The sequence below is a fragment of the Falco peregrinus genome, chromosome 6, assembly GCF_023634155.1.
Source record: "Falco peregrinus isolate bFalPer1 chromosome 6, bFalPer1.pri, whole genome shotgun sequence".
In the NCBI taxonomy this organism is placed as follows: Eukaryota; Metazoa; Chordata; class Aves; order Falconiformes; family Falconidae; genus Falco; species Falco peregrinus.
Genome location: NC_073726.1, coordinates 55,121,915 through 55,138,703, shown reverse-complemented (window position 1 = coordinate 55,138,703; position 16,789 = coordinate 55,121,915). Strand labels below are relative to the sequence as shown.

Here is a 16,789-nt window from a genome sequence, read left to right as displayed (position 1 = left end):
TCAGCTCCTGAGATAACCACCCAGCTGGGAGAGAGTCCCTCCCTGCTGTGCAGGCACCGGCCTTGGGAGAGCCTCACCAACACTGCCACCACTGTGCCCTCACCCACAGCACTGGCCATCTTGGCTACCCTACAGCTGTGTGACCAGGCACCCCAGTTGGGTAAGAACATCCCTCCACGCAGAAGGAGCCACTGCACTTCCCCAAGTGCTGGATCCCAGAGGCTGATGTTTGTTTGTGCTTGGCCAGCAGGGCAGCCACTGGCACATGCAGCTCTTGCATTACCTGGCTATGGGGAACAGCTGCAGTTGTAAGCATTAAACATGACAAAGCCACATTATAGCTCCCTAGGCTCATTCAGTTGCCACCTGGGATGAGAAGTGGGGGCTGTCTACCCTTGGAGGCTACCCCCATCACGAGCCAGACTTTAGGTTTCAAAGGATTCACAAAACCCCTGAAGGAAGCGGCTCTGAAATTATTTGCCTATAGAGTCAGGCTGATGTTTCGCAGGAGGAGGGCTACTTCCCTGTTGAAACATGCTCTTAAGCCTTCCTGTAACACATTCTCCCCATACACATCACTGAAAAACAAACTGTAGAAAAAGAATGTGACACTCATACAGAAAAGAAGAAAGAAACTGGTTTTATTCTTGGGACACTGAAGTCTTATTACAGCATCTAGCTGCATTCCCCCTGACTGGTTTTGCCTGCACAAGGATGGATTTTTAACGGGGTAGGGCACCAGATACAGACCAGGAGACCATCACAGGAGGTAAGTAACCATTTACAATGGAGTCAGAGCACATGGCAAATGTAACTTAGATAGGGATTTTCCAGGGACCAGTCTGCCCTGCCAGGTGATCTTGTTTCCTAGAAAAGGCACTTCCGGGACTGGAGTTGGTACAGGAGAGACAGAGGCAGCAGGAAGAAGTACTGGGAAAGAGGGAGAGAGATGCTTCCCAATTTAACCCACTATGTGTCATGTTGGGGCAGTGGTGAGAACAGGCTGGTTATTTTCAGTGTACCAGAAGAAGCAGCAAAGGCCGCCTGCAGGCCTGTGCATTGACCAAGGCTGGCACAGAGCCCCAGTGCCCACAGGAAGGGCTGCCAGGGCTGTGGCTGGCCACAGTGGCAGGTGACAGGAAGGAGCAGCGTGGTGGGCATGGCCCACCTGGAGACTGGTGCAGGAGGCAAGGGGATAGGAAGGGGGAAGGCAAACTGGGTGAACTCATTCTGTCCATTCCTTCTTGATGGACAGATTCCATTCCCAAGTGAGATGGTCATGCTTGTCATCATCCGTGAAGAAGGACTTGTTGTGATAGGTGCCTCGAGCCAGCATACCCTTTGGAGCTTCCTCAATAGGAGTCAGGAACTCATACTCCTCTGGCCGTGGCCCATAGCTGCCAACCATGAACGTAGCTTTGTCCACTAGGAGAAAACAAACCGCAAGGGATGAGTCCTTCAGGTGGCGAATGGTAAAGAAAAGAAGCAGCCATGAGCATCACCACAGATCACAGACAGAAAGGAAATAGTGGAGAGAGAAAGGGACAGTCCATGTCAGCAAGGGGAATAGAATCAATGGAAAAAGTGGGTTAGTGAAGCATAAGGATGGCTGGAAAGATAAATGGATGGATGGACAGATGGACAGGCAATTCAGTCTGTACCCTCTCAGATGTATGTGCTGCTGGAAGGGAGTGGGTACACCCAGCATATGGCTTGAGATCTCTCTTGATCCCCCCCTTTTGTCTTTTCTGGTGAGAAGACACAACTTACGTGTGCTGAACTGGATGCTGGAGCCTTAGAGGTGGTTGCATGCAAAAATGCAAGTGGGATGTGTGTGTGCAAAATGGGGCTTTCCTCTGCCTTGCCCAGGCAGGGCAGCACTGCATCAAGAGGAGAAGCCATGGGCAAACACAGAGCTCTGCACGTAGTGGGAAGCTTCATAGAGCAGCTCTGAATTTTACCAAGTGCATCTGGAAGAGCTTTCAGGGGGTGGGGAGCTCCACACAGACTGAGCCACTCTACAGGAGCACAGGGGAGGTAAAGAGCTCTGTACAGAGAGGAAATCTGTAGCAAGCACTGTAAGCAGTGTCTCTGGTGTCTTTGCTGTTACAGACAGTGGTGCAGCATACAGATACCAGAGCTGGCTGATAGTGAGTTCACACAAGAACAGGAAACAGTTGGTGCAGGCTGCATGCTAGCGCACTCTGCTGAGAAGTCTTGCCTCCTGTGTGGTGGCACAAGGAGGTCCCTGGGACCAGAGGAGGCTCTGTCCTGGCCCAGAGCTGCAGGAACACTTCTTTGAGCAGAGGGAACACAGGGGCAGGAGCACTGGTGTGCAGGGTACAAAGAGCTCTTACTCACCTTTCACCCCTGTCCGGTAGGTGTGCTGCACATATTTCAGTCCCGACACAATGTCCCTGTTTACCTGCAAGAAATGACCTGAAGTAAGTGTCAAGGGAAGAGTTTTGGTTCTGTGTCTGCTGGTTTTCTCTCTCCTTAGAGACACCCATCTTGGCTCCCTACACCACTGCTCTCAAAGGCTCTGCACTGGACACCTTGTGGGGAGTAACATGACTTCTCCATAGGCACCTGGAAACCTACAGCATCCTTTGTGCATCTCCTACACTTGCCCATCCTTTCCCTGACTTCGAAGCTGGCTGGAGCACATCAGTCACCTTCACAAGACAGGCTGAGAAAGACAAAGAAGAGTGAAGCAGCGAGTTCCCAGACAATAATTTCCATATAGAAAACTAGATCATGGGCAACTAAAATCATCCCTCCAGCACAAAGCTGTGCGCAAGATTAGCTGAGAACTCTCAATTGCCCTTTAAGCTCTGTGACAAACTAGAAAGTTTCTCCTCAAGAGACAGAGGGATACAGTTTTGTTCATAATCTTTCCTCAAATCTCCCATGGATAGCTTGGATGTATCCCTTGCTGTCCCCCCTCCAGCATATACTGCCTCCCCACAGCACTACTCAATCTGGAAACAAGACAGGCAGATCCTTTTATATCCCAGGGGAGAATTCACACAGTGCCAGCTCTTACCAGCCTTGGGACTGAGGAAAGGAGTTAGAATAACTCGTCTGGCTCCACGTGTCTCCTGTCAACAGGACTCAGACACATATGGAAGTATTTCATAGCACAAAGGAGAGCTGAAGGTGTCTCTGGGGACAAAGTCACCTCAGAGAGAAAGCCTCAGAGAAGAAGGGAAATCTTTCCTACAGAACCCATAACATTAACACTTCCCCTCATCTGTTTTAGAAGAACTATCCTTCCTTTTTTGCTTTCTCTGGCAAGCCCAGCTTTGTCTACAGAAAACATTTGTGGAGATGATCACATCAACACTGGATGCCACACTGCAGTGTGGCCAAGTTTCATCTTCAGCTGGAAACAGAAGAAATGGCTGACACACTGGTTGATGGAAGAGGGGGATAAATGAGCCCATTTGGGTATATCGTGACCCAGAATAATTCAATTATCTTCGGCCAAATGTTAAAGTATTAAATCTTTTTTAAGCATACATGAAGCCCAGCAATGCTGACTGAACCAGTACTAAATGGAAAGTCTTTATCTCTTCTCTTATCCCTGTCCATTTCCACTTTGTGTGAAGTAAAGATTTTCTGGTGGCTAAAACACCAAGCCAAACTCAGGCAAAACTACCCATGTGGCTTCCAAACCACCTATGGCTCACCATTGCAAGCAGACAGAAAGCAACTTCTTCCAAGGAATGAGCAAGAAGACGCAATTCTCTGGAAATACCTGGTCCCTTGTTGGGTAGAATGACACTTGAAGCTAGGGGAGCTTTACAGGGGCCCAGACTTTGGGCAGGCATGCTGCCTGGCTCTAGTTATCTGAGAGACTGCCACTGACTGGCCTCAGCAACTGATGACAATCAACAGGAAGGAAAATGACTCACTCTGAAGTGGATCTTAACTCTGTATTCCACTCCTTCCTTTAATACAAAGGTCTCTTTCTTGAGTGCTTCAAGGTCACCTGCAAGGAGAGCATCAAGCTGTTAGCTAGAGGTGTCACAGCAAGAAGAGACCATGAGCGGTGGCATGGGGCTGGGATTGGCATCCAAGGTGAGCATCCCTTCGAAGGATGGCACATCTGCAAAATGAGTACATGGAGGTCTCCATAAGCAATTGCACTGTGCAAGCAGATACATGGAAACACCTGGGTGTACATATATGTCTGTGTCCACATCTATGAAGAAAATGCCTAAACAAAAACAAACATAGGTGTGGGCACATATACACAAATTTGCTTATGCACAGACTCATTGCTGGGCATCTGCAGGAGTGTGTGCATGCTTCACCCAAGCCAGGGCTAGGCACGGATGACTGCACCATGCTTCGCAGCTCCTGCTGGGCTTGTGAGTCTGCCCGGGCCCTGCAGGGCTCTGTGTGGTTTCAGCTGAACAGGAAGCCTCTCTGCTCCTCCAGGCCCAGCTTCCTCTCTCTGCAGAAAAGCCCATATAAGGTGAAGCCTGGTTTTCTCCCCAGTCCCCAGGAGCCGGAACTGCAGCATTGCTCCATTCTTAATTTTCAAAACAGCCTGTTACCTGAACACAGGCATCCCTGTGCTCATGAGTTCTCATTGAAAGGTAGCAAGAAGAGAAGGCAGGAGAAACCCAGGAGCTCCTAGAGCAGTCTAGATGAAGAAAAAGACCCTCGACATTTTTTTCCGTTACATCTCCTTTTTCATATATGTATACCTTAAAATAAGAAACAAGGCTAAGATGCCCTCAGAGTTTTTCTAAAACCCACTGTAGCATCCCAAGGACGAATTCCCTTTCAATCTGAAGCGTGCCAGGGCCTTTGCTTGTCCCCTTTCATGCCCAAGGACAGAGTCTGTGCCTACCTGTAAGGTCCATAGTGATCGGTCCTGGAGCAGAGTCACACACCAGGGTGAGTCGGGTGACGACTACATTGGGAGCTGTTGGATCTGCAGGTAGGAAAGTCAAGGGGGAAGCTGTCAGCTTGCAAAATTAAATGCAGAGGAAACAAGACTGAAGAAACAGGGCTGTTTTCCCACAAAGAAACTGCACTTCTTGAACACCTAGGAATGCTAGGCTTCTCTTAGCACAATAGGACACATCCATCCCAGTCCTTCAACATGGATCCCTCCAGCCTCCAGCCCAATACCTAGAGGAGGTCTGTCCACTACAGGAGGCTCCCCTCAAGATTTCATCCCCTCAGGAGTCCTCTGAGGCCCACACAACTCCCACCACAAGTCCCTTTCCAATGTCAGCATGCCCCAGTAACCTTACACCTAATGCTCAGAGCATCTTCCCTGCTTCCTTTACATGTACCCCTCCACCTGCCCATCCCCATTCCTCCAGCAGGAGCGTATGTGCTTGGTCAAACAAGCTCCCTCTTCTCTGAGGCCACCTTGTCCCAGCCCCACAGCACACTGTTGCAATGCATCTTCCCAGTCCCTTCCTATCAGCATGCCCCAGCCTACCTACTACAACAGGTCCATCTCCCAGCAGGGACTTCTTGTACTTAGCAAGGCTTTCATCATCCTTGTCCAACTCTTGCAGCTCCTGCAGTGTTTTCTGGGGAGGAGGTTTGTAGTTGAGCTTCCCATCCAGTTCATCATCATCTTCCTCCACATGAGGTTCTTGGGTCTTCTCGGTCATGGTCACTTGGTCTGGGGTAACAGAGGAGGGGGCAGTCAATGAGATTGCTCTGGAGTGGGGTAGCGTCCCTGGGGGCACTCGCTCTGGGCACAGCGTGGCTCAGACCCCCAGATAGGCAGGCATCTGCTCGGCGCTGAACACGGTGGGATCGTTACAGGCAAATGGCGACAGTGATCAGCTGCAATCCTGATGCTGCCGTGCTGATATTCTGGCTTGAACACAATCCCCCTCTGCCCCCGCTCCTCTCCCTGCAGGCACCACGCGCACACGCAGACCTAGACCACTCTTCCCTCCCAGGGAGGAGGTGTGGGAGTGGAGGCTGAAACCAGAGTGATTTACAGCCACTCTGCAGCATGGTTGTGGCCAGCAACCCTGCAATTACAAGCCACTGCACAAGGTTTCAGCACTCGCCAACTATATCACAGAAAGAGCCACTGCCACACACCGGGTCACAGAGAGCCAAGGCCAGACGTTTCATCCACCCTCTCATAATGGGTTAAAAGCCACATTTCACAGAAAGATTGAATACCTGACAGCAATTCCCTTATATTAACAAGTCAGTGGAAACCCTCAAGGAAACGCACTCGCTATAGTCTATCTGCTGGCGTTCCCAGTGCTTGCTCCCAGGAACAACCTACTTTAGGCATCAGTCAGGTCTTCTTCCCCCCAAGGAAGGAAGCACTGGTGACCGCATCCAGCCCAGCTGCAGAGCAGCCATGCATACTTGTGCAGCATCAGTGGGGCTTCTCAGAAAGGAGAGGACAGCTGGGACCTGCAGCCACCATGGCTGGGACCCTGCTGCTGAATGCAGGAGGGCAGTGAAACTGCTTGGATGGCATCCCAAACGGGAGCCAGAGCAGGGAGAGACCAATTGATGAGAAGACAGGGAATGGGATGGGGGAACAGGAGACAGGCAAGAGGGGCAAGTAGTGCAGTGTCAGGTCCCCCTTAGTCAACTGCCTGCCTCATGGAGCCAGACACATGGTCCTAGCCACCTTCCCACTCTTCAGAGAAATACTGAATAACAGAGCAGTGCCCTGGTGCTGTGGCAGTTCTTTCAAATGACCAAGCTATTCCTTGCTGTTTGTCAGCAAGAAGAATTTGTTGAGCTACACAGATCATTCAGTTCACTTCCACTCACCCTTATATTAACTCCTTCTTCAAGGCTGTCTCTACTAAGAATTCCCCTTTTGCCTGCTTATTTGCAATTTCCCCAGCAAGTCCTTTATCATTCTCTGCAGCTGTGGCCTTAACATCTGCCCCTGCTTCCAAAAGTTACATTGGGAGCTAGTGGGATAGTTTTCTCGTTCATTAAAACAGAAAGGAAATAATAATAAAATATATATATATTTATATATATATATGTGCAACAGTTCAGCGTGAATCAGCAAGTGGAATCAGGCAGCAATGAGTAATATGCAGACCTCTCAGTCCAATTCGGGGGTGGGATCAAGGAGGGGTATATTGGCATGTTACAAAGGGACAGAGAAGGACCAAGCAGCACAGGAATAAGAAGACTCAGTCAGGCACAGAATGGGCAATGGCCATTGCAAAACTACTTTGGAATTTTGTGGTGAGTCAGGAACCAGTGCAGAGTGAGCAGCTGGGAAATAAAAGGGAATCCCAACTCAAATGAACAGGGAAAAAACCATGTCCCAGCATCTGAATAACATTGGATGAGCTCATGTCCAGCCCTAGGAGTGTGAAGGACTGACGTACCATGGGAAAGGCCCTTGAGTTTGTCTTCATAAGGAAGGAAACCTGAAGCTCTCTCATGAAAGCAGCGATTGGTCATGCCCCACTGCTCTGCAGCCCCAACACAGTTACCTTACAAAGCCTCGCATCCTCCTCAGTGTTACCCCGCACTCAGCACAAGAAGAGGACATGATGAGCCATGGCAGCCACAGCCAGGTCTTGCCTTCCACTTGGGCTCCAGCTGCAGATCTGAGTAATTTTCACTCTCCCAAGCTCTCTCATGATACCAGGCTGCATGTGCCACCAATACAACCACAAAGCAGAGCTGCCTGCCCCCATCCTCTGGGGGTGGGGGGGCTGTGGTTTATCACAGGACAGGAGAGACCCAGGCAATGGAGAGAGAGATCTCTGGCCACACGCAGAGAAAAGGCAGTCAGGGTTGGACCAGCTGGTTGCTCCCCATCCCTCAGACCTTCCTTTTGCATCACACATGCCACAGAGTCTTTCTCTACCAGCCTGTGGGGGTGGCTCACTTGAGGGGGGATGCTTTCAGGCTTTGAAAATCTCCCAGAAAGGTGGGCAGACAACCTGCTGTGCCAACAGCAAGAGCCAGCAGGGAACAGGGCTAGCCAGGCTGTCTGGGCTGAACGACCCCTGGCTCACATGTCTCTCAGGATGGCACCAATCAGACCCTAGTCTGGCACTTCTCCCCAGGCTGTGGGCCTGACCCTGCCTTCCTACCAAACTTCCAGGCAGGTAACAAAGAGGAAAGCTCACATCTTAGCTGCCCTTGCCTCTACTCACTCCAGCTCTGGGACTGGTCCCTTCTGCAAGCTGAGACATGCTACTGGGCTCAGGCAACGGGCTTCCCCAGAGCTAGCAGGTCAGTGCCCAGCTGTCAGGGTCCCTGAGCTCCTGTGCCACTGCTCATGCCAAGGGCTGGGCTGAGACCCCCCCTTCAGGCCACGCTCCTCATTAAAAATGAGAACGTTAACTCTATAAATGGTCTATGCAAGGAGAAATCTGCATGATTTGTGCCCTGACCCACCATATTTTTCCCGTTCCTGCAGCCCCAACCTGCAGTCATGCACCGCCTGCACCTCTGAGGCCTGGCAGCACCCACAAAGCAGTGGGTTAGGGATCCCTGCCAGAGAGAGAGATGGCTGCAGGAGGAGAAAGAGGAATCGTGCCCTGCTGAGGGGTGCGAGCATCTCCCTAACTGGGTTCTGCTGCCGGGGGTGGGTGGCTGCCCTCGCACCTGCAGCAGGAGGGGGCGGCGTGAGCCCCGTCTCGGACCCTCCCCACGCCACCGTGGGGCACAAAGAGGGGTGTCACAGGGCCAGCATTGTATCTGCTCTCACTTTGTGATCGAGGGCTTATCTCCAGGAAGCGGGGTTGGCAGGGAGGAAGTAATTTTCTACAATGGGGGAGCAGCACACCAGCCCCACCAGCGCCCCCGGCCCCGGCTTCCCCATCCCACCCCCCGGGGGTGCGAGGGCAGAAAATGAACCCGTGCCCAGCCATCCCCGGGGATCGCCGGGTACCACTCCGCAGGGATACACCCGCCGCGACCCCCCGGGGGCCCTCCCGCCACCCAGGGGGCTGCCTCCCCTTCTCCTGCCCCTCCACCCCATCCCAGCGCGAAGCCCGACTTCCCCACGGGACGCAGACAGGGCCCTGCCGTCTCTCCGGGGAAGGCTGGGCAGCGCAGCCCGCCGCCGAGCACAAAGGCGCAAAGTTGCGCGGCGCCAGGAGAGCGCGAGCCGGGGGTGCGCCCGCGCCTCGCCCCCTGCCCGGCTCCGCCGCCCGGGCTCGTACTCACCGGCTGCGCGGCGCCTGCGGCCGGGGTCCTCCTCCGCTCTCAGCGCTCAGCTCTGAGCTTTGGCAGTTGAAGCAGGAAGGAAGTTGGTGAAGAGAGGAAAAAAAAAATAACACTTGCACAAAAAAAAAAAAAAAATCAGCCGCCGCCACCCCCCACCCCCCCCCGCAGAGGAAGCCCTGCGCGGCTCCGCATGCTGCAGCGCTCGCCGGCTGCCTGCCCCGCTTTGTCTGCGCGCCCGCCCGCCCGGCGCTGCGCTCTTTTTGCGCAGAGGTGCGCAGGGCTTTGTCTGCGGAGCCGAGCCCGGCTGGGGACGCGGGAGTGCTACCCGCGCGCGGCTCCGGGCTCTCGGTGCGCGGTGCTGTGCCTGGGAGCTGGGGGACTTTGTTTTTCAGGTCCGGCTTTTATTCTGTTTATTTTCCTGGTGTAATTAAGGTCGATTTCAAAAGCTGGCTCTGATTTACACCGATCAAAATAAGTGGAGGATCAGGCTGAGTACCTGCATACGGAGGGGGGCGGGATATGAGGGTGTGCAAATGGGGGTCATTACTGATGAACCTCATTTTTCCTGGTTAATGCATGCTACCTGCTGCTGCACTTAATCAGCTAATTGTTCCCAACTCCCAGCCATTTTCACACAAGCGGTTTCAAAGACCAGCTACCTCAAGAAGAACAAGCTCTCATTTCCCAGGGATGCTTAAATGATCAGAAAGATTTTACACCACTTCCTTTCTGAAATATCAGCAGATTTTCTTTTCCACTCATGGAGTGCCCACTTAGTTCTTTAGTAACAATCCTCACTGCACAACAAATTGAATCATTGATCTGCAGCCGACAAATCTGGATCTGCAATGACTGATAGACTGCTCTTAATGCATTTGCAGAAGCAAAATAAACAAAGAAAACCTATTGTCAATGGGCTTAAATTCACTGCCCCAGATCCACATGTCCATTAGAAAATGTTTATCATACACAAATTTTTAAAGGTTGCGAACAACTGAGTAAGAGGGCTCTCCTTCAGGGATGGACAGATCTCAGAAGAGGGGGACTGATTTTCCCAGCCTACCATTGTTTTCATTTAGGCTGATGGTGGCACTTTGATTCTGATCTCATGCATTTCAAGGGACAAACAGGGCATAGGTCTGTCTGGCAAACGAGTTTCCACTTAGCAGGGGCAGTAGCATCAGAAACATTTTAAGCTTCCATGAAGTAGCTTCACCACCAAGAGAAATCATTTTATTCTCTGCTGCTCTTTTTCACTCCTACGTTAACCCTCCCCGTGGGCCAGCACAAGAGAACTGAGCTGAAGACAGCACTGAGCCAAGTTTAAAATGTACCTGGTAAAAATATGTAAGCAAATGCATAAATATATACCAGTGAGTTTTAAACCTAGATAGGTTTCCCAATCCTTGCTCACAATGGCCAAATGTGGCTAAACCGTTATGCCAGCACAAAGGAAGGGGCTGTGTGTGATACGGATGGGAAAATGACAGAACAAATTCTTTCAATGACAGTGCCATGTTATGGTGGCTCAAATTGTTCATGTGAACAGCCCTGGCCTGGGAAAGGCATGAAGATTTGGATGTATTAACTATGGGGAGCTTTGAGGAAATGGTCTTGTTGAGCAGCCCCTGCGTCTTGTACATCAATTTCTTGTCTTGGTTCCTGTCCTGTCTGGTCTAACTCTCTGATTTCAATAGACTTCCCAATTTGTACTGGGAGACCAGTACACCTTTTAGCTGCAATGGTCTGTGGGTTGAGGTTACCTTTCACTCATGGCTTGGCGTGAAATCTTCTAGGGTTTAGTGGCTGTGTACAGAGACCAGTGCAATCATAACTCTAGCGTTATTACGATACTTTTTGCTGGTGTGTGGTTGGGTTTAGTTTTGTCTCATTTGGTTTTTAGTTGGAGACAAATACCAGGCTGCCTGTGCCTTTGCATAGCTGTTTGCACACTATTTCTAAACATGTGTGAGCATACATCAAGACCAGTATATCCACAAATATGCATAAAGGTATAGAGATGTATAGCTGTGTGCCACCATAGGTATGTACACTCATCCTATATTGGCACTTCTGCCTAGCACACAGGAGAAACAGATTTTACTCCTATATTAGAAATTAGCCAGTATGTAATCATGGGCAAATCACATCATTGCTCTGTGCTTCATCTTCCCATGGGTAAGAGAGGTGAGAAGTTGCTGCAGACATTGGATACGTGCCATACTGAGCATATGGGAGCTTAGAAGCCAGGCATCATCCTTTGGGTCAGCACATCCAACATCCCGCTGGGGAACAACGTCACTGATCTGCTGGAAGAAAGGCAGGTTTTGAACTGTGTTGGAGCAGGACATCACCGAAAGCAAATCTCTACCACTAAGTATTTAATCTCTGACAAACTGATGCCATGCAATGAAGATCATCTCTTGTCAGACATTGTCCAACCACAACCAATTTTTATGTCTGTGACAGAAGGAAGCAAGGATAACATCTAGAGTGTACCTGCTTTATTGCCAAAGAAATGGTAATCTTTCAAATGTATTCTTAGTTGGAAAATAATATTTTCTACTTAAAGTATTATGATTAGGTCTTATGTACTTTTACCCCACTGATCACAGTTGGTTGTACAATTAGTTGACCACATTAATACGTGTGATCAACCACTAGTGTCAAAACTTAATTTCAAGTAAATAGTTTATGCAAATTTTTAAATGCATATCCTTCAACTACACAGCCTTTACTCTCAATAGTCATATACTATCTGTAGCACCTTACTGGACCCAACAAATTTTGACATTTCTTAAAAACTGTAAGATTAAAAAAATCTTATGCATGGCATTTTTTTTCCTATTTGAGTTTGGATTTCTGCCATAAGCTGTCCAGCATTTCTGGATTTGAATTTTTTAGATTAGTGGTACATTGCTAGTACATGCTGCTAAATGTCATCTCCATCTTCTGCAGAAGAGGTGGCTGTGTTTGAGGAAAGGAACTACTTTATGGCCTTTAGAAGTGAATAATAATTCAGGAAACCCTCACCTGTTAGAAGGCTTTACTTTCACCTATTCTTAATTTCCAAAACTGTCTAATTTAGAGCTGAAATTTCTCAGGCTGGAAGCTCTGAAGGGAAAAATAAAAAGAGATTTCAGTTCGGGCAGGGAATCAATTTTTATAATTCTAGGAGTCTCCAATAGTGTAGTATTTTTTGGTACTGCTCTTGTGAAGTGCTTTGTTTTGAAGCTACCCATTTCCATTTGCACTAAACTCAGTACATATTAACCTGGATTTCTCTCTAATGAATAATGTTGCTGAATCCTGTCATTGTCATGAGCTTTGCCTCCCCCTCAATCTTCCTGCAGTCTCCAGGAAGACTACAGGTGATATGCTGGGAAGACAGCCTCATGGTGCAGCAAATTCACGTCAACAGCTGCTGCAAGCTAAGCATCACGTTTGGCAGTGGGTGTCCCCCAGGTGGGTGTCCCCAGATTCTCTCACTCCATGCAGAGAGCCTTTCTCCTCCAGAGGTGGGAGGAGGTAATCTGGGCCTGAGGCAGTCACGAGGTGATGAGCATGAGAGAAAGTGACAGGTCAGGGAGCTCAGACACGAGGCCTTTTCCTGCCGTATGAGGGGGCATGCCGATCACTGCATCACAAGGTCACAAGATGCCACCCAACTCCTTGGTAAACCCAGCACTGCCTCCTCCACATCCCAGTTAAGTGGGATAAACAGGGGAATGCAGCCAATGAAGCATGGATTCATTCCACGTGAATAAAACACAGGCACAAGGTGTCCCAGGATTTTCTTTAAAAGACAGCATCCTAAGGTTGATCCTGCTGTTCCTAGCACACATGGTGCCCATCTTCTTGCTGCTTATTGCCACTCACCCCTCCTCACAAGCTGCAAAGGAGTGTGCAGCTTATGGGGTGGGAAGGGAGGAAAGAGATGGGGGCTAGGCATGGTGCCAGGCAAGGGAGCCAGTATTCAGCATGGAGAGCAAGGAAGAAGAAGGTACTTCAGGGTGCAGCCACAAAGCCCCTGGTAAGGGTTTAGGTGGGTTTCCCACTCCCTGATCCAACAGCAATCCCTTCAAACCACCCAGCCACAGGACTTGAGGTGTCTCAGCTGCATGAAGAGCTGACCCCAGAAAACGTGACTGGGTGCTTCATCTCTCCAGCTCCTCCAGAAGAGATTTCCTTGAAAGATGGAGAGAAGATTGGCGATTTAATGCTTGTTTAAGCAGCTTTCGGGCTGGCTAATGTGATAACGCCATAAGCCCCGTCTCCAGCCTGAAGGTGGGCAAAGACTTGGCATGTCACTTCCGGGTGACTCTACTTCCCTGGGGCAGCAAGGAGAACAGCAAGTCAGGGAAAGGAAAAGGATTTGGTTGGGGATGAGAGAGTAGGGGCAGAAGAGAGCCAGTTTCCCCCAGAGGCTAGCCTGGGAAAGGCTGAGGATGGACAGAGCAGCCCGGTAAAGGAGAGGGAGAGCTAAGTGGGTGGAAGGGGGAAAGTGAGAGGAAGAACGTCCCTGCCACTGGGGAGCAGGGGTGTCTTCCCTGCATCCCCTGCACTCCAGAGCCTGGCATGGAGGAAAGCAGCTTTTGCTCTCGATCCCTCAGTTAATGTCGTGGCAGGAGCCAGCATCTTGCAGAGGGTGGTGTCCTGGAGAAGTCACTCACTGGAGCTGGATTTGAAAGAGGACTGGATTATTTTAGGACCTCTCAGAAAACAGGTGGTTATGTAAGGTCGGATCTCAGCAAGTGTAATCAAATCTCAGTCCTAAGCTGATCACCAGGCAGGGTGTTAGGAGGTATTTACCCAAGCTCTCCTCCGTGCATTGTGACTTTCCTGCAAGCAGAGCTGAAGCTGGGACTAAATCAGGAGAAGAGCTGTGCCATCCTCTCCTTCTTTGCTGGCCTTAGAAAATCTCCCTTGACCGCTGCACCCTGCCTTGCCTGTGCTAAACACTCCTCTCAACACAGACCTTGATTTTATACTGGAATTCCAGGCTTTGCATCAGGCTGTGTCCAGTCTCCCACTAGCTCTTAGGTGCCTTATGTGCCTTGCTGCTTTAGCCTTAGCAGTGCCCAGGACATGTTGCTTGCGGCTACATAACCTCTCTCTGAAGCCATGAGGCAGTAATCATCAGCATCTCTGTGGCAACGTTGTTCCTTTATTGCACTTGTGCTGTTCCCACATTATTGCTCTCACAGCCCTGCCTCTGCAAACCCCAACAGCATTATCGTGGCGGATTCTCACAGAAAGCACCAGTGTGAGAATTGCCCCCCACCCCCCACCCAGCACCGTCATTATCTCTTCTTTTGTAGACTTTAGTATATAAAAGAGAAAAACAAATGCGATGCTCAACAAAGTGGCTAACAGCTATTTAAATTCTCAGTAAATATCCAATAATATATATTCACAGAAGCTTAACCATCAATGAATGTGCAACATTTGCACATGATGAGCATTCTCCTCCCAGAGCTAATAGAATCATAACCAGAAATAACCAATAGGGAGTTTAAGTGGGTCCTGATGAAAAATATATAATGCTAAGGGAAAGCACAGCAAGAAAGTATCATCCTTATAATTTTTGTTGTGATCACCTGCTGCACTGGAGAGAGCCTCTGACAAGGATGCTTTTATGGGACCCCATCATTGCCCTTCCCAGCAGGCCACTGGGGAAAGTTTCCCTTTTTTCTCTCTCTCTTCCTTTATTTTCATTTTTCTCTAGAAATAACTTTCACTATTACAGTCAAAGTACGTCCCTCAAAGCTGTGGACCCCAACAATAGTTTTCTGTGTATATGAAAGTGTCAGAACATGCTTTGTGCAACATGTGCATGCCCAGCATGCAATGACGGCTACTAAACAGTTCACTTAGTCTGTGATGTGTTTATGATGCTTGACTGAATCAAGAAGCAGGCTGCAGTTCCAGGTTCTTGGCACAGAAATATCCTTAGGGGCCTCTCAGTAAGAGGGAAAAATTCATTTTATTTTTGCACCTCCACTGTGTACCTCCACAGTGTACCTTTAGTGGAAAGCTAGAGTGTAGAGAACCTAAATTAAAATAAAGGTTGGAATTTGCCAGTGAAAAGCCATAAAAAAAAAAATCTTTAAAGCATTAAACCCCACGCATTTGCAAGATCCTGTTGGGAGGACAGAAGGCTTAGTACATAGTAATACACCTGAGCAATAAAAGGAGAGTTTTTTTAAAAAAAACAATTGATTCACATTTTCATTCCCTGGATTTTCCCCTTCCCTTCGACAATTATTTCCACCAGGGATCTGCTATCGCATGGCAGCTAGAGAATTTAGCATATGTGTGTCTGGGAGGTAAGCAGCTACCCAAGAGACCAGATAATGGATCAGGAAATGCTGCCTCCTCTGCCCATTAGCTGAATGTTCCCAAGGAGAGTGTGAGATGCTCCCCAGAAGCAATCATTTCTGTTTCAAAGCCTCAGCTGTTACATGAAAAAAATCGTAATGGTGGCAAAGTGCTGAACTGAATGAGACTGCACAGCAGTGCTTTTATCTGGTAGGAGGAGGAAAGAAGAGTATGTCTGTAGCATGGTGTGAAAGCCATAGGAAGAGATGTGCCCCCTTAAGAAGAAAGAAACATTTTACCAAAATGTTTTAGGAGAGCCTTTCTTTATTGAGCTGTTGGTTGCCAAGGAGAAAGAATTGACCCTTCAGAAAAAAGATGAAAAAAGGAGCTGTCAGGAGAGAAGACATCTGGAGCTGACTTGCGTACAGTTTCTTCTTCTTAGCCCAGTGACACTGAATAATTTGTTTCTCTATTTTAAACTGAGTAAAGCTCTGGAACCATCTGATATCCTTTTAAACAAAAAGACACTTCTGGAGTACCTTTTTTTTTTTTTTTAAACAAGGCAGTATTACTTCTCTGTTTAGTTCAATGTGTAATCATTTTAGTGAGTGCTAATGGATTATTTAATTACTGTTCACAGGTATACAGCATGTAATTCATACAGAAGGAATCACTTATGCAAAAAGAAAAATCTAAGGAAGACCCTTGAGACAATACTGTGAAAACTGTGTTATTCAGGCACATTTTTAAGAGCAACCACATGCTCTGCTTTCTAGCAGTTACAGATTACAAGATTAACTACCTGGGTGTGATCAAAAAAGGGAAAAATGTTAGGTTATGGTTCAGTATATTAATGTTGAGCTTGTTCTGTAAATGTCGTTCAGGAGAAAAATAATCTCATGAAAGAAAAAAAGATATTTTAATGGTGGGCAGAGTGAAAACAGGAAAGAAAGGAAGCTTTTTTAAATGATCTAACAAACTGAATCCCGTTGCAGCAGTACCAACAGCCTGGATGCAGATTTAAGCAAAGTTAGTGCATGGAAAAGACGCTCACTAATATTACTGCTTTCTCATGGGAGAACTCTGCAATGAGCAGGGGTGTGCTCTTAAACAATGAATCACAAAGCAGTTATAAAGTACTGAGCCTTTTGTGCTGCATGGCCAAGCACATCAGTCCCCACAGCAGATGTCTGGATGGCTGGGTCTCATCTGCAGGTCTATGAACTTTCTGTCCATGAGCTTCCATATTTACAAATAGGGATGATGAAAATTTAGGTCTGTGTTTTGAGACCTGTGGGTGAAAAGT

At 48.7% G+C, this 16,789-nt stretch overlaps 2 protein-coding genes across 2 annotated transcripts in view; one reads left to right on the top strand and one right to left on the bottom strand.

Moving 5' to 3' along the window:
• Positions 1–16,789, top strand: part of LOC101911108 (histone H2A-IV) — a 232,107-nt gene that overhangs the window by 208,746 nt on the left and 6,572 nt on the right. The window lies entirely within an intron of this gene.
• On the bottom strand, positions 625–9,297 carry ARHGDIB (Rho GDP dissociation inhibitor beta). The gene is made up of 6 exons (XM_055807336.1): positions 9,163–9,297; positions 5,468–5,656; positions 4,865–4,948; positions 3,918–3,994; positions 2,362–2,425; positions 625–1,425 (listed from the first exon to the last, which is right to left on the bottom strand). The coding sequence occupies exons 2-6, from the start codon at positions 5,643–5,645 to the stop codon at positions 1,226–1,228; spliced, it is 603 nt and encodes a 200-aa protein (XP_055663311.1). The 5' UTR covers positions 5,646–5,656; positions 9,163–9,297; the 3' UTR covers positions 625–1,225.